Here is an 18,446-nt window from a genome sequence, read left to right as displayed (position 1 = left end):
TATCGATCCGTATGCGCCTTCTTTCCGCACTCCCCGAACATATAAATCTCGCTAAAATGATTAGTTTTGCAGGTGATCTGGACATCAAGAACGGGATGTGATGGCACTTGCTGACTAGACGGACTACTGATTCATTGCTGAATTGGAGTATCAAGCAAAGCAAGGCGGTGAATAGATATGTTCAGGAGATCATATATATAACCGATTATATGAGGAGGAAGATATATAGGTATATGCTGTGGGCCCTATATAATTAAGGAGGAGGGATTAGTGCAGCACTGCATTATTCCAAACGGTAGAAGTAATGAAAAGGAACTTGCACATCACAAGAGAATATAGACATTTCAAGATGCACCACAAGATCTTGATTCTTTTTTTTTTACATTAAGGAAGAACATCCGGCCTTTACATCCACAGAAGATCTTGATTCTTGGCAGGATGTACAGTTGCAGTGGAAAGATTTTTCTGTGGCCTTTATAGGTGTACCGAAATCAGCCCATAAACCAGCAATAAGATACTAAAAAACCTCATGCCATAGCCTTCAGAAGAGATCGGCAGAGTTGCTTTCACCAAGGTCGCGTGTAGAGTCTTCCGCATGTTGCGTTTTTAGGATTCCCAGTGCAATCGCACAATGTTTCTGTTGGATAGGTTTATATTAGCACTAGAAAGATGGCGAGCATCTTGGCATATGGAGTACCAATACGATTCAGAATTATATTGGTCCTTCTGCACACCAATGCCTCTGGAGCCCGTCCCACCTCAATTCTCTGATGAACGACTTGCAAGGCCGCTATAAATAGTCAGGAACGTGATGCCTCCAGCCTACACCACACAAACCAACAGCACTAAAAGTACAATGGATTTCGGTTTCTACAAGCGCGCCAGAGGCATCAAGCACACGGCGGCGGCGACGCCCTTCTACCCCCGGAAACCGGCGCAGGTGGCAGGGGCACCCACCGCCGCCCCGGCGGCCCAGCAGCCCGCCGGCGTCAGGGCGAAACAACCCGCCACCACCACGGTGTGGTTGGTGCCGCCGCCGCCGCCGTCCACGGTGGTCGCCATGGAGGTCGTCGGCAACGGACCCGCGCCCGGCGGCGGCATCGCCAGCGACACCGACGTGGACCGCCGCGCGGCCCTGTACATATCGAGGGTTCAGGAGCGGCTCCGGCGCGAGCGCATGACAGACGACTGGAGGAAGCACTGCTGATCGACTGCTACCTGCTGATCGACACGCATGGCTCTTGCCCAACTTCACAAACACACACGACCGCCAAAAAAAAAACTGCTGCTCATGTAAGCCCACGTGTGCGTAATTAGTTGAGTCTGTAACTCTGTACGATACATAGTTATTTTGGAAGTTATGCATGATAACAAGTATACATGCATTGCACTATTATGAGTAAATCATCAATATATTGGGTCTTGTCTCCCAAAAAAAAACAGTGGGTCTTGCCAAGAACATGAGCAATTTTTTTTTGAAGTCTAATAGTTCATCTCAAATATCCAGAATTCCAGATCACCGTCATCTTTTTTTGAGGGCAGATCACCGTCATCTCGGTGTGTGCTTCAAATGGAGGATTATTCTTATAAGTTTGTAGCTTTAATTCAAATTATTGCTAATAAATTCATTCATGTATTTGGATCCAAATACCTCCATATCCAACCACGTCTAAAAAATATACCGTAGACACACCCAGTGGCGGACCCGGGATTTGAAACTAGGGTAGTCCTGGTCAAAAAAATTCAAAGCACAATCAAGTATGATAACCAAATTTACAGTAACATAGTTAGAAGGGTCGAATAATATGTTCAATTCAATAGATTAGTTCGGAACTCAAATAAATTACAATATAAAGAGTTGCAATACACGCCAATTTATCACTGAATGTAAGAATTCAGAAGTGAAATTAAGATAGAGCAGAGAGAAAGAGGAACACTACGCACAAGTGGATTTGCCGTTGTTGTCTTGCTGATTGCAATTGGGCAATGCCGCAATGGGGATCAATTGCTGGATCGGATGGTGCCCCCGCCCCTGACGCGTGCCGCGTAGCACGTGCAACTGCTGCAGTGGCAGTGCTGCGCGTCGGGGACAACCATTGCTCAGGGCAGGAGCTAGCAGGCAGCGATGCCACGGCGGGAGGCGACGAGCGGCGCCGCGGTGGCACGCGGCAGCCTAGGCCTACAGCCAGCGCGGCCGCGCAAGGAGCAGGCGCGCAACTGGGCCGGCGGCCGGCTGGTGGAGCTGCCAGTAGGGCGCAGGGGTAGGGGCAGCCGGGGAAGGGAGCGCGGCCGACGCCCAGCGGTGCCCGGCTAGTGGGGCCGCCAGTGGGGGCTCGGGCCGGGGGAGGCAGAGAGGGGATGGCGCCCGGTGGCGGCTGGCGCCTGGCGGGGAGGGGACTCGGGGTCGAGCCTCGAGCCTCGAGCGGAGGCAACTGGCGAGGAGTGTGGTCTGCGGCTGCGGGGTGGAGGCGTCAGGCGTGAGGAGCGCAAGTTGGGCTAGGATTAGTTTGTTGGACCCATTTCTCCAGTTTAGGCTACAAATTCTATGCACTAAAAATTTTTTGGGCTAAATTTTTGGGTAGTTCTGGCCCTACCTGAACTATCCTTTCACCCCACCACTGGACGCACCAAAAGGATAGAATATAGAAAACTAGCTTGCTCGCTTTTCCCTTAGCAGATTCTTCCCTTTGGCACATTAGAAAGTGAAAGAAACTTTTTTTTGGAAATCACCGGGGACGAGAGTCTTCACCTGAATAAATTTACCACGTATTCCAGGGTGCTCGGCACCAAATACATGATCGACCTTTGGAAAGTCAGAAGAGTACAATAGAGGGAGATGAGAGTACAGGAACCGATGGAATTATGGGTTTGACCCATTTATTCTAATCAATACAATAAAAGAATTTAAATCCCACTTTTAAATACTGGGAATCAATTGCTTAATTCCGTACCGGGATTTAAGGAGGATCTCAACCGACTTAAAGGGTGGACTTCGTGTACACCACTTGTGAAGCCGGTAAGAGGAGGTCGGTGAACCACACGCGCGCGCGCTCGCTCGTCTCGCCGAGGCCGAGGCGCGGCCGGACATGCAGGTGCGGTTAAGAGCATTAAAACAGAGAATAAATGTTGATAGTAATGACTGGAGAATCACACCAGTAACTGCCGCTCATCAAAGCTCTTTACGACGTCCAGATTCGTTGAACCTGAGGCACCTCCACGCCTATATAAACCTCTCATCTAAACACACACTTTAGCACTTGATCCAGGTACTCCTGCTTAGGAGACCTCTCTCTTCTCCCTCTGCTGCTTTCTGCCGTTCCTATCGCTAGTGCTACGCGCACAGCTCTAGCGAGAGCAGGCCTCCGGAACCTCTGCTCGCTGAAGGTCGTGCACGGGACGCGGGCAATCAGGTTTTTGGGGAGTGTCTTGACGCAACTGCTCGCTTCCTAAACTACTACTTCGTCTGCTTCCTGGTGACCGTTCGTGGGACTGCACTGCGAACCTCTTCCTGCATCGACATCGTTCGGCTACTTCAGGCAAGGCCAGTCGAACCTCTGCTCGCTGAAGGTCTTGCACGGGACGCGGGCAATCAGGTTTTTGGGGAGCGTCTTGACGCGACTGCTCGCTCCCTGAACTACTATTTCGTCTGCTTCCTGGTGACCGTTCGTGGGACTGCACTGCGAACCTCTTCCTGCATCGACATCGTTCGGCTACTTCAGGCAAGGCCAGTCGAATAGCATGTCTATTCCAGTTGGTAACGGCGCAACCGGTGCCTCCGACACTGGTCCCGCCTTGGGGTACACTCTAAATCTATTTTGGTTTAACTTTTTGTTCATGCTTATTAGTAAGAATAACATGAACACATGCACATCTCTTATTCACACATTATCACTCATTTATGCCATGAAATTGCTAGTAATATTTGGAATTAAAATATATCGAAAATTGCCTAGTTATCTAACAATCCAAAAACCTGATTCTGTTAATAGGCTTTCGGTATCTAGCTTTGCTGCATCAATCAAACCACCACCTTTTGATGGTTCAAATTACAAATGTTGCCAAGAGCGGCTTATACTATGGTTAAAAATATCGAGAGTGATCCATGTAAAAGAGTGTAAGCCTGAACAGTTCACTCCAGAGGAAGGGAGTGCGTTCGATGAGGCTGATACCCTCTTTCGAGGCTTGGTCATTAGTGTTCTCGGTGAAAACTTGGTGGATTCCTATGTCCGGCTGCCAACTGACAAAGCGTTGTGGGATGCTCTTGAGTCTCAATATGGAGTGTCTGACGCCGGCAGTGAGTTGTATACGATGGAGCAGTTCCTTGAATATAGGATGGTCGAAGACTGTTCTGTGGTAGAACAGGCTTATGAAATACATACTTTGGTAAAAGATCTCAAAAATTATAGCAAAGAGTCCCATGTGTGTTATCCAATAAGTTTGTGGCTGGAGGTATTATCTCTAAGCTGCCACCTTCTTGGAGGGACTTTGCTACTTTTCTAAAACATAAGAGACAGGAGTTCACTATAGATGGACTCATAGGGACTCTTAATGTTGAGGAGAAGGCGAGAGCAAAGGATATACATGGAAAAGGAGTTGTTGGTGCTTCTAGCGGCAATCTTGTTTAGAAGAACAACTCCCACAAGAACAAGAAAAAGCCACCGCAGAACCAACCAAAGACTAAGCAGACAAACACCTTCAAGAAGAAGAAGAAGAAGAATGGAGCTTGCTATGTGTGCGCTAGTACGGAACACTTTGCTACAAAGTGTCCGAACCGCAAATGCAACGACTTCGCCAACATGGTCATTAGCGAGCCTGGAGGAACATCAGGGTACGGTAATTTATTACCTACAGTTCTTTCAGCTTTTTGTTCACCCGAATGGTGGGTTGACACTGGTGCTAATATTCATATTTGTGCTGATGCTTCTTTGTTTTCTTTTTACCAGGACGGCGGGACTTCCTCCTTGCTGATGGGGAACGGATCGCATGCGCGTGTTCTTGGTGTTGGTACGGTAAATCTAAAGTTTACTTCGGGGAAGACCGTGCAGCTGAAGAACACGCAGCATGTCCCCACCATCAAGAAGAATCTAGTCAGCGGCTCTCTACTGTGTAGAGATGGTTTTAAATTAGTCTTTGAGTCCAATAAATGTATCTTGTCTAAGTTTGGTACTTTTATTGGAAAAAGTTATGAAAGCGGAGGCTTGTTCCGTCTTTCTTTGTTAGATATTTGTAATAAAGTTGCATACAATGTTATTAACGTTGATGAAATAAATGTTTGGCATTCGAGGCTTTGTCACGTTAATTTTGGTTGTATGATGTGCTTAGCTAATTTGAGTTTAATTCCAAAGTTTACTTTTGTCAAAAATTCTAAGTGTCATGTATGTGTTGAATCAAAACAAACTCGCAAGTCTCATAAGGCCACGGAGGCGAGGAGCTTGGCACCCTTAGAATTAATTCATTCCGATTTGTACGAAATGAATGGAGTGTTGACAAAATGTGGTAAAAGATATTTTATGACTTTGATTGATGACAGTACTAGATTTTATTGCATCTATTTGTTGAAGTCAAAAGATGAAACTTTACACTACTTTAAAATCTATAAAACTGAAGTAGAAAACCAACTTGAGAGAAGGATCAAAAGAGTTAGGTCAGATCATGGTGGCGAGTACTTCTCAAATTTATTTACTTTATTCTGCGAGGAACATGGTATTATTCATGAGAGGACGCCTCCCTATTCACCTTAGTCAAATAGGGTTGCCGAAAGAAAGAACCGCACTCTAACGGATTTGGTTAACGCCATGTTAGATACAACGGGACTTTCCAAGGAATGGTGGGGTGAGGCTATATTGACTGCATGTCATGTCCTAAACCGTGTTCCTACAAAGAATAAAGAGATAACACCCGGGAGACGATCATTGGAAGGCTCTTGAAAGAGTAATGCGCTATCTAAAGGGGATAACGAACTATGGAATTCACTACACCGGGTACCCAAGGGTACTAGAAAGGTATAGTGATTCAAACTGGATTTCTAATGCTGATGAGATAAAGGCCACAAGTGGATATGTGTTTACACTTGGTGGTGGAGCTATTTCCTGGAAGTCTTGCAAGCAGACCATCTTAACGAGGTCAACTATGGAAGCAGAACTCACAGCATTAGATACCGCCACTGTTGATGCTGAGTGGCTTCGTGAGCTCCTTATGGAATTGCCGATAGTTAAAAAACTGATACAGGCAATTCTAATGAACTGTGACAATCAAACGGTGATTGTCAAGGTGAACAGTTCAAAGAATAATATGAAGTCATCTAGACATGTGAAAAGACGATTGAAATCTGTCAAAAAATTGAGAAACTCTGGAGTTATAGCCCTGAACTATGTTCAGACGGCTAAAAATCTGGTAGATCAGTTTACAAAAATATCTTTCACGAAATGTGATAGACAATGCATCTATGGAATTGGGCTTGAGACTCACATGAGTTATTCTATAGTGGAAACCTATCCTATATGATCGGAGATCCCGTGAATTAGGATGGTGAAACAAACTAAAGTCTGACTGAGAAAAGAGAACCTTTGTGAAAAGGGTTCATTCCGTATATAAGGTGCATTTCTCTTCTAATCTGTATAGCAGGTTGGTCTATATCTTAATGTATTCCAGGTAGTTTCTTTAAAACAAATGAGTTGTTTGCTTCAAACAAAGATGTCCTACAGAACATCTGAAGGGAACACACCTATACGAGTCTGACTACTGGTCATGGTCTATGAGAACCGGGTATTCTCTAGAAACTCATGAAGGGTCTGGAGTATGACTTATAAGCTCTAAACCGTGGGGATGCTTTTGCAGCCTAATACCAGTGTAGGGCTCTGGTCAAACTTATTTGCACAAGACTGGCAATTCAAGGCATAGTCCATTGTACAGTTGTGAATAAGTGTAGCTTTTGTCCTAGATGGAAGTTCAACTTAACAGTCTTTGTCAAGTACTGGTATATCAATGAGGGAATGAGGGCATTTCTAGTGTGGCTTGAATTTCTTGGTGGGGATTGTTGAAATTATGGGCTTGGCCCATTTATTCTAATCAATACAATAAAAGAATTTAAAGCCTACTTTTAAATACTAGGAATCAATTGCTTAATTCCGTACCGGGATTTCAGGAGGATCTCAACCGACTTAAAGGGTGAACTTCGTGTACACCACTTGTGAAGCCGGTAAGAGGAGGTCGGTGAACCACACGCGCGCGCGCTCTCTCGCCTCGCCGAGGCCGAGGCCGTGGGCGATGCGAGGCGAGGCGCGGCCGGCTGGCCGGGCGGTGCGGTACGGTGCGCGTGCGCGGCCGGACGTGACGTGCAGGTGCAGTGCGACGTGATGATGAGAAGAGCATTTTGCTGTTAAGAGCATTAAAACAGAGAATAAACGTTGACAGTAATGACCGGAGAATCACACCAGTAACTGCCGCTCATCAAAGCTCTTTACGACGTTCAGGTTCGTTGAACCTGAGGCACCTCCACGCCTATATAAACCTCTCATCTAAACACACACTTTAGCACTTGATCCAGATACTCCTACTTATGAGACCTCTCTCTTCTCCCTCTGCTGCTTTCTGCCGTTCCCATCGCTAGTGCTGCGCGCACAACTCTAGCGAGAGCAGGCGTCCGGAACCTCTGCTCGCTGAAGGTCCTGCACGGGACACGGGCAATCAGGTTTTTGGGGAGCGTCTTGACGCAACTGCTCGCTCCCTGAACTACTACTTCGTCTGCTTCCTGATGACCATTCCTGGTGACTGTTCGTGGGACTGCACTGCGAACCTCTTCCTGCATCGACATTGTTCGGCTACTTCAGGCAAGGCTAGTCAAATAGCATGTCTATTCCAGCTGGTAACGGCGCAACCGGTGCCTCCGGCACTAGTCCCGCCTTGGGATACACTCTAAACCTATTCTGGTTTAACTTTTTGTTCATGCTTATTAGTAAGAATAACATGAACACATGCACATATCTTATTCATACATTATCACTCATTTATGCCATAAAATTGCTAGTAATATTTGAAATTAAAATATACTGAAAATTACCTAGTTATCTAACAGGAACACCGACAACTCATACACCTTGCTGCTTGAGCCCTTCATGGCTCACGCAAACAGCAAGGTGCAGCGCCACACAAAACTTCGCAGCAAGCACCATGGCCAGCCAAGCACCTGCTCCTTGCAAGGGAGCACGGCCAGAAGAAACGGTGAGAACCTGAGGGGTTGTACCGCCGCGCCGTCACTGGATCCGGTAGCCCCTGCGGCACACGACCGAGGGAACACTGGATCCGCAAAGAGGAGGACCGAATCTGGCTAGGAGGCCTCGATCCCGCCACCAATGAGGGCCATGGTCGCCGCCGGTCACCAAGCTGAAGATGGGGACTGAGTGGGAGGGGAGGGGCCTAGGGAATGAGTGGGAGGGGAGGGGTCTAGATCCGGCCAAGTAGGGAGTGGATCCGACCATGTAGGTGTTGGATCTAGCAACCGATGGCCTACAGGGCTAGCTGCAGCGCATGGAGCTTGTCCGAAAAAGCTTGCCTCCAGGTGGGGAAGAAGGAGCCTGCGTGAGGGAGAAATAGTAGGAAGGAGGTCCCGCCGCCACCGTCCTCACGCCTGCGTGGACTTCCGGCAGGGCGCTCCGGCTGCGGCAAGGTGGAGGGGAGGTGGTGGGAGGGGCTGTTGCGGCGGCGGCAGCTGTCCGCCCGGGTCGCCCGTGAGGGCGACGCGAGCGGTGGTGCGGGCGAGCCTCTTTTCTTAGGTTTGCCGCGCCATCGTGAAAGAGATTGGAACTAGGTAGATGCCATATTTGTTTACAGGAATGATGCTGTTCTTTTGTCCAGCTTCCTTAAGGCAGAAAGACCAGACTTGAGGAGTTTCTCCTATCAATCTCTTCTGCCTTTATTCTTAACCAACAAGGACATCAATCTTATCGATTTGTATATGCTTTGCCCCCTAACTATTTTTCTAAACCGATTCGTTTGGCATGTGATATATATGGATCAAGAACGATGACACTTGTCGATTAGACGGACTTGTCCATGTTTAAACACGAGTATCAAGCTAGCGAACCAAGTGGTGAATATAGTGGAGATTATCAATGATATATGAGGAGGAACATAGGTGTATATTAATTGTAGGTCCTATATATGTAGTGTAAGGACTGAGGAGGGGATTACTAGTGCACTCACTGCAAAAAGGGGAGAATAATGGTACTAAACAATGGCTTTATTCGATCATTTCTAGATTGATCCTTACACTACTTAATTTGGAGATCGAGGCTGCAGCTGAAACTTAACAACTTAAGAAGTACAGTGACCATTGGAAATTGGATGATACAATAATGTGGCCTGAAAGCTTCTCGTTGACTCGACTCCAGATCAGAGAGTGCATGTGGCATGGAAAGGAACCTGCGCATCTCGAAAGGCGGATACAGACGTTTTCATCCAAACATAAATCTAAGATCTTGATTCTTACAAAGATCTCGATTCCTTGCAGCATGTTTAGACTAGAGGTGGTAAAGGTGCTTAAATTCTAGCTTAGATAATCTAAAGGCCGGATTCTAATCCTATTCAATTTTAAGCTAAATATACATAAGGGCCAAGTTGAATCGTGAAGAGGAAATGATCCGTTGCTACCCTAGTATAGTTGCAGTACAAAGATATTTTTGTTGCCCGGACAGGTTCTCCACGTCAGCTCGATCGCAAACCAGCAAGATATGTGGATGCATGGGTGCAGTGTTCTTACCTATGTATAGTATAGAGCCTATCACGCATTGAGAAATCTCCGTACAGTTTCAGCATAACACAAAGATCGTGAGCATCGATCATGGCACACGGAGCATCGATACGATTCAGAATTATATTGGTCCTGCTGCACACCAATGCCTCTGGAGCCCGGCCCACGCCTCAACTCTCTATGAATTGAACGACCTGTACTAGACGTGGCACGCGCTCGAGCATGCAGTCTACGGGCCATGTGCAAGTCTGCTATAAATAGTCAGGAACGTGATGCCTCCAGCCTACACCGCACAAACCAACAGCCCAAAAAGTGCAATGGATTTCGGTTTCTACAAGCGCGCCAGAGGCATCAAGCACAAGACGGCGGCGGCGACGCCCTTCTACCCCGGCCGGAAACCGGCACCCGCCGCGCCGGCCCAGCTGCCCGCCGGGAGCAAGGCGAAACAACCCACCGCCGCGAAGGTGCGGTCGGTGCCGGCGGCAACGCCGCAGTCGATGGTGGTCGCCATGGAGGTCGGTGGCAGCAGCGGCGGGGCGCCCGCCGGCGGCGGCGACGCCGACGTGGACCGCCGCGCTGCGCTGTACATATCGAGGGTGCAGGAGCGGTTCCGGCGCGAGCGCATGGCCGACGACTGGAGGAAGTACTACTGATCGACCGTTAGCTGCTGCCGGTCGGTGGCTCTGGCCAGACTTTACAAACACACAATACTGCAAAAGAAAAAAGAACTGCCGCTGATATAAGCGTGTGCGTGCGTAATTAGGGGAGTGACAGGGTAATTAAGTGATCGAGAAGTGCACTCTGTATGATGCGCTGAATGCCTAAATATAATTGTTTCCTCGCATGATAAATGGCGATCCTGCAAATACCTCCCGGCCATGACCTGTCGCTGTTCCCGCGGCAGCTCGGTTCAGGCATGCGTCACACGATGCAGGTATAGATGACCGAATGAACGGCCCAACACAACACGGTCCGGACATGATCTGACACGGTATGATTGGGCACGGCACGAAGTGCCCGTGCTGGCATGCCGTGCCAACCCCGCTGCCCAAGCACAACACCACGCGCGCCGGTCGTGCCGTGTCGGCATGATGGACACGGTCGCCCCCGGGTGCCCGTGCTAGTCCGAGCCTAACGCTCGGTGTCATGGAGCGGTGGAGACCGACAGCAGCGAGGGATTCGCGGAGAGAGAGGATGCTAGAGTCGACGGTGTCGGTGTAGCGGTGTAGAGGAAGAGTACGCCGGAGAAGGTGGTCATGGATCTGCCGCCCGCCGCTGTCCTCGTGTCGCCCGAGAGACTGAGCAGGGAGGGCCCGGCTAGATAGAGTGCGGATAGGGAGAGAGACGGGGGAGAGAGTGTGTGTGAGAGAGAAGGGTGGTGGACATACGGACATTAAGAATCGGTATACATAATTTTGTAATCGTTAAAGTCAGCTTATGAGAAAATCTCTTCTTCCACTCTTGCTCGTCTCGCTCAACACCATTGATACCCATCAGAAGGAGATCATACAAAACTTGCATTATATTTCTACATGTTTAATGTCTGCTCTGTACCATATCCGACCAATCATGCAAGACCCACTAGAATAAGCAGTAAGCATCAAGTTAATATACAATATCCATCCAATAATACGTACGGCAGTAAGTCCAATAATAAGCAATGCAATCTTCATTGGCTTATTATTGCTACGCAGATGTAAATCCATTACTTCAAAAAAATGCAGGGCACCAACTGAAGTAAACAAGCATTCGGCCTAATGGAATTACCTTGAGGAAGACGGCATGTCGCCGGCGACGACGAATTGCACCCTACTACCTTGAGAGCGACGACGTGAGGATCGGAAGATCCAGCACGCTGCAGTCACCACAAGTTTGGGAATGCCGACGCTATGGCTTGGCGGCCCCGCCGTCGACATCCACCAGCGAGCTCAATTATTATCCCATGGAAGATCTATCTCGCCGCACTCCTTGAGGACGACGACCCGCATCGTGAAAGTGGCGTCGTTCACCAACGCGTTGAAGGAGGCCTCGCGCCCGGCCCTCTCGCTCCCACATGCTCTTGCCGCGCGCCAGGGCTTACGGGCACGACTCCGACTGGTCCTGCCGGAAGCCCGGAACCAGGCGGCCATGCCCCTGGCGAGCGCCCATCCTGTTAATTTTTTTGTGGCCGCGGTTCGTCAAGCGATGCCACGTCGAGCTTCCCTAGTGCAAAAGCACTAGGGGAAGAATCTAACTAGATAGATTCAAAATCTCCATATATTTGTAAAATAGTATACAAATCCCGTGCACCATGGTCAATTTTAATTCGGCGCTGCTAGCGCCCGGACGTCCGATGGATCGGACGCTCCGTTGCAACATCAAAACAAAATATCTGAAATATAAAAAATATAAAATATTGAAAAAATACGAAAAGAATAGTTGAATATAAACATCGTATTTTGAGGAAAAAAATTCCCGCAGCAACATCAAACACATGTTTCATGCAACATTCCTAAACAAAAACCACAATATGATAGGTTGAGATTGAGCAAAGTGAAACATTAATACACAAACGCTGCAACATAAAAGATTAAGAGATGAAACACCAAAAATTGACTATTGCAACATTCGCAATATCTATAGCACTTGCAACATTTAAAAAATTTCTACTGCAACACCACGAGGTACCCACTGCAACATTCCAAAATCTCTAATACAACATTACGAGATACCTATTGTAACATCACCACGTCGTGCTCCCCCTGCCACAGCCTTCGCTCCTCCTCTGCAACCTCCCAGAGCTGCCCGCAATGACCGCCGCCCGGAGCTCATTCGGCGGCCTGCGTGTGATGGCGGATCAGTACCGCAAGTAGGAATTCGTGGGAACCCCGTTTAGAGATTTGGCCAGGGGCTGAACATGCTGATCTCCTTGGACAGCGCGGATGGTGAGCGCAAAGAGATTTTACTCAAGTTCAGGTCTCCCGGAGGATAATAGCTTTACGTCTTGCTTGTTCGTATATTTTGTGGTTGTGTATGAACCAGAGAATACATAGGGAGGGAGGTCTTCCTTTTTCTCCACCCTCCTCCTGCCTCGGGTCTCTTTTTTATCATCCAAGAGGGATCCCCACATCGGGCTGTATACAGAAAATAGGTGAGAGGTCCTCCAAGAGGTGACGTGCCCTTCATGCATGAACTTCCTTCTTAATGCGTGCAGGTGCATGTATCTACCACATGCTCCTATGTGTGGCAGGAGCCCCCTCTCACCTTGGAGCCCGTGCATCAAGTGGGCAAGAGAGAGAGGGAGACAGCTTTTTAATGCGCATGCACCCTGGGGCGCATGGTGCATGCACACCCGGCGCGCCTCAGGGTGCTCCATTGATGTTGGCCGGTGGTTCTTGTTCCGGGATATGCGTGTATGCATGTCGGGAGAAGATAGCGTATAGTAGACTTGCATGCCCTTTCATCTTTATTGTGAGAGTTGAATGATTCTACCAGCCTGCTATGCTGTGACGCACCACGGCATCAGCCATTTGAGTTATTTAATAATGCCTGCTCCTACAACCGCTATAGCTTTTCCTTCGGAGTAAAGGAAACTATTGCCTCCCGAGGTGTCGAGCTGCACCTAGGGGTCCTTCGAGGGTGTCGAGCTGCTCCCCGGGACATGGGGATTAGGTGGGCCCATCTCGTAGGCCATTCCCTTCGTGCGTTGTTGTGGTCGAGTATTTCCATGAATCGTCTGCATAGGGGATCCCGTTCCCTGTATGCTGACAGCGTGGCTCGCCCCTTGCGGGGGAGCAGCGACCGGGGTGGGAGAAGGCACGGGAGCGGAGGGCCCGGCCCCCCACCGCGTGCACCCCGCCTGCTGCCCCGCCGCCTGGAGGGGAGCGAGGAGGTCGCGACGGTGAGTGAGGGCCTCGAGTAAGGCGGAGGGAGCGGAGGGAGCAGCGTCTTCTCCTCCATCCCACTCGATGTGTCGCCGCCCTTCTCGCCGGAGCGCCTCGCTGTCGGAGGGGAGCGCGAGCGCGCGCGGCTGGTGGGGAGTAGGAGTGCCGAGGTCGCCGAGAGCCACGCACGCTGGACGCAGGTGTGCGAGCGCCCCCATGCTCTTCGTGGCGGCCACCGAGGGCCTCCACCGCCGCCCTTCTCGCCACCTAGGCAGGCGCATCGGCGGGGAGTGGGAGCGTGCGGCGGCGAAGCGAAGCGGGTGGCGAGGCGGCACATGCGATGGAAACAGGAGGCGTGGGGAAAAAGTGGCGCGGCTGATTTTATCCGTAGGATGGGAGTGCTGCTTTGGACAGTGGACGGGCGTCCGATCGCTCGGACGCTCTATGCTTAGCATTACCAATATTAATTGCGCTAGCTCTTCGCTCCGGTGACATCAACCAGTGAGCATATCCTGAAGATCTCAACGCACTCCCTGAGCACAATCCGCATCTGGTCCATGGCGTCGTTGACCAGCACATTGAAGACGGGCTTGCACGCGGCCAGCTGCCACATGTTCTTGCCCTGCGCCACGGTGAACAAGGCCGGGCCACGTCCAGCTGCTCCTGCTGGAATTAACCACGCATGAATCCCCATGCCGAGCAGCGAGATGCGGAAGGGGTTGGGCACCAGGCTCCATCAGGACGGGATACGGAGGCTTGCTGCGAGCTTTATTTCAGCATTGCGGTCGTCGCTCACGAGGAGATGTGAGGCCGGCGTTAGCTGGTACTCCATCCATTTTAAATTGTTAGTTATTTTAGTTTATATATATATATATATTACGACGTAGCTAGATATATTATATATTTAGATGTATGGTAAAATTTATATATATAGAAAAGTTAAAATGATCTGATAAATGGGAGGGAAGATAGCTTCATTCCCTGAAGAGGTCGTGGCAAGGGTGCCTGCGACGGTGAGCACATGCATGTGAGTTGGAGCAGGAAAACTTTTTGAAGCCTTACACGAAATCTTTTATTGATGATTCAATTTTCCTCCATTATTCATGTTGGAGAGAGGGCCTAAAGTTCATTTACAAATTCACGCCTTCATGTTTAGGCCACTAGTAGTAGACAATCAATGGTGCGTCCGATCACACATATTCTTATTTTTCAGACGGATTGTTCAGTGAGCTCTCATGGATAGAGCTCGATGATCGACCGGACACCAAGAATCGGCATAATTTTGTAGTCCTTAAACCCTGCTTCCAAGAAAATCTTCTTCCACTCTTGCTCATCTCGCTCGACACCATTGATACCCATAATAAGGAGATCATACAAAACTTGTGTCTCTAGTTGCTTAGCGTCTGATGATCCAGATCCAACTACCATATCTATGATTATCACCTTTCCTCCTTTATCTCTTGAAGGTATTGCTTGCTTGCAGTTCTTCAAAATCTTGACACACTGATCATCGCCCCAATCGTGCAAAATCCACTGAAATAATAAACAAGCATTGAGTTACTCAATGTTTGTCACATTATTGTGTATTTAGCTAAAAAAAAAAGAGAAGCTATCTGGCTTTGTGCCAAGAAGAGAATAGGAACCACACCTCAACCAACTGAGCTACAAATATGGATGGAGTTCAGCGTCATTTACCTTGAGAAAGACAGCATCTGCCGGCGGGATGCTCTGAAACATGTCGCCCTCGACAAACTGCACGTTGCCGCCAGAGGGAGCATTGGCAACCACGTGAGGAAGATCCAGCACGGTGCACCTCAGCTCCGGGAACGCCTTGGCGATGGAGGTGGCGGCGCCGCCGAGCCCGCCGGCGACGTCGACCAGCGAGCTTATCCCGTGGAACACCTCGGCGCACTCCCTGAGGACGATCCGCATCAGGAAGCGGCTGTCCGCGGCCATGGCGTCGTTGACCAGCGCGTTGAAGGTGGGCTTGCGCGCTGCCGTCTCCCACATGTTCCTGCCGTGCGCCACCGCGAACGGGGCCACGCCCGGCTGGCCCTCCTGCCGGAACCACGCGCCGATGCCCATGCCGAGCGGCGAGACGCGGAAGGGGTTGAGCACCAGGCTCAGGACAGGCGAAAGGCTCATCGCCGAGCCCTCGCCATCGCCGCCGTCGACGTCGTCGCTCACGAGGAGGCGTGAGGCCGGCGTCAGCTCGTAGACGGCTTCGCCACCGGAGTCTTCAGACGAGGTGGCAACGGTAAACGTGCCCGCGACGGTGAGCGCGCGCATGAGGCGGCGGAGGCCGTGAAGCTTGCACGGGCTGAGCGCGGCCTCGGCGAGTATCTGGGAGAGGGTGGCGGCGCCACCGCGGCGGTGGATGGCGTCGGCGATGCCGAGGTCCAGGGCGACGGCGAGCGCCATGGACTTGACGTAGCCGAAGGCGTGGTGCCAGAGCTCGAGCTGCGCCTGGAGCAACTCCTTGTTCTCCTCGGCGATGGTCATTTCCACTACTCTTGCGTTGTCATCTTCGGCGAGGCACCATGCCTTCTTTATAGGCCGTCGGAAACTTTGCTCCAGATCTCGGTACGTTATCTTGATTTCTTATGGAGACGGGTCGCAGTCCAACTGAATATTATCGTTTGCGATCTCGGTACGTTGAGTTCCTGATTTCTTTTGGTAGAGTAGCAGTCCAACTGAATACTATCGTTTGCGATCTCGGTACGTTGAGTTCTTGATTTCTTTACGTAGACTGGTAGTCCAACTGAATATTATCCTTTGCTTCAGATTTGATGCCGACCTGCTGCTGTGATTCACTGGAGGGTTGATTGGATGGTATACTGCAGACATGGAGTGGCAGCAATTCTTACAGATGGGTTATGGTTTTGGGTTTTACAGCTGAAGATGCTCATCTGAACAATGAAAGGGTGGATGGATAGTACCTTCTCATGAACAAAACCCAGTGGCTAGCTTTGCATTTTGCAATCAAGTCACTGACTACCTCAGTGTAATCAAGATGTTGGCAGAAGCTGATTGAAAATGTGTCGCAATGCATATTAAATTGATATTCCGCAAATCAAGTAAATGTACTTTCTCCCGGAACAAACTAATTAATTGTACTTCGATTAGTCAAGAACTTCGTTCCCACGGCGGATCAATGGACCATGACCAATGAAAATACAAAATAATGCCTGGCGTTCGTCACCATGTCTTTTTCACCTCAGCAACTGCAAACAGAACTGAAAACAAGTAACTGCAAATTTTTCCCCCGGTAACTTGACTGGACAACCATTTCATTAAGAAGAAACAAGCAAATGATTGCATGACAAGGCACAGAACAATCTGTTAAAACTGATCGTACCACTGCCCACTGCACCGGCAGGACTCCGCTGCCTTCATCTTAGTGCCAGGAAAATCTCGTCGGTGTGGTTCATCATTTTCTACCCCCTGTTGTGGCAAAGCTAGGAAATTTCTCTTCACGTATCGACGGAGGGACAAGAACACGTGGGTGCACTGCTCTCTGTTATGGAAAGCTGGGTATTCATATTTAAAAAAATTACAATGGAAGATGGGCAGTCCTTCAAACGAATCTGAGATGCAATCAAAGAAGTCAACTACTGTGTAGTGGTAGGAAACGCCTCATGCACGAACTGCTTGTACAATGAGTTACAAATAGTCAGATCTCGATACGTGTCGTCTTATACATAATACGATTCCCAGAAGATAAGATTCTATAAAGCCCAAACTATATTAAACCACCATGAATTTTAATTTCATAGAATTATAATCAAACGTGAGAACTATACACGATCCCATGAGACTGGTAGGATTGTACATAGGATCCTCATCTTGACAGCAAAGTATGTTGCGCACACTTAAACTTAGGTAATATCTATGCGCATTTGAGCTTCATTGGTTTAATTTAACGTTTCTTTTTACTTTTTTACAGCTTATGATATGTTAACTATTGCAATAATTATGTATAAGAACTTCAAAACGATTTCATGTTTTCTTAAATTTCTTTAAAAGTTTAAAACGTAAGTTGGATATAAAAAATAACATGAACAGGATTTATCAAAATAAATAAATATATATATATACACACACACACTCCTCCATCTATAAGTGTATGATGTTTCGATCAAGCCAATTATTTCATGTCATATATTTAAATACAGAGGGAATACTTCAGTTTTAGATTGTTTTTTTATCAAAATCTGATAAAATTGTGCTTACATCTCATGTGCAGAGGATTCACCGACAGCCATGCGTACAAAAGAGGACTCTATCATCTAGAGAGATCATCACCATATTGAGTACCTAGAGGCTTCAACCGCCGAGGTTCAGGCACGAAAATAAATGCACATAAAACGTTATAATAATGAATTAGGGTTGTATGCATCTGCAAAAGGCCAAAGTACTTTGCCATCATTGAAAGAATAGAAATGCATGTTATTAGAGGGGAAAGGCATCTTTCTTGGTCTCAAAATGATTCGCTTTTCTTTCTCCAATGAACACTAAGAACATGTTCAATAAAAGAGCATGCTACGCTAAGGGCTTAGTGTGAATTCCTGCACCAACAAGGTTGGTCATTGAAATCGGCATGGCTGATTGTTTGGGGTTTTCTCACAATGTAATTGTGATGCGTAACTAACCCAATTGGAGTCCCTCACTTCATACACAATAGAAATTTTCCTGACTAAATATAATGTGAAATAATAATATAGCACACTATTATCCTTAAGCCACAAACCATTTAGGGGTTATTCAATTTGAAGGGGGTTGAAGAAGATTGGAGGGGTTGGAAGGGATCAAATCCCCTACAAGTCAAAATCCCC

The 18,446-nt window shown here is 48.5% G+C and overlaps 1 protein-coding gene across 1 annotated transcript; it reads right to left on the bottom strand.

The window, feature by feature from the left end:
- Positions 1-14,658: 14,658 nt before the first annotated feature.
- LOC112900304 (5-pentadecatrienyl resorcinol O-methyltransferase-like) lies at positions 14,659-16,113 on the bottom strand. The gene is made up of 2 exons (XM_025969118.1): positions 15,307-16,113; positions 14,659-15,144 (listed from the first exon to the last, which is right to left on the bottom strand). The coding sequence occupies exons 1-2, from the start codon at positions 16,111-16,113 to the stop codon at positions 14,845-14,847; spliced, it is 1,107 nt and encodes a 368-aa protein (XP_025824903.1). The 3' UTR covers positions 14,659-14,844.
- Between the last annotated feature and the right edge of the window lie 2,333 nt (positions 16,114-18,446).

This window comes from Panicum hallii, chromosome 7, assembly GCF_002211085.1.
Source record: "Panicum hallii strain FIL2 chromosome 7, PHallii_v3.1, whole genome shotgun sequence".
Classification (NCBI taxonomy): Eukaryota; Viridiplantae; Streptophyta; class Magnoliopsida; order Poales; family Poaceae; genus Panicum; species Panicum hallii.
Note: the sequence above shows the minus strand (reverse complement) of the source record. Positions and strands in the feature narration are given on the sequence as shown.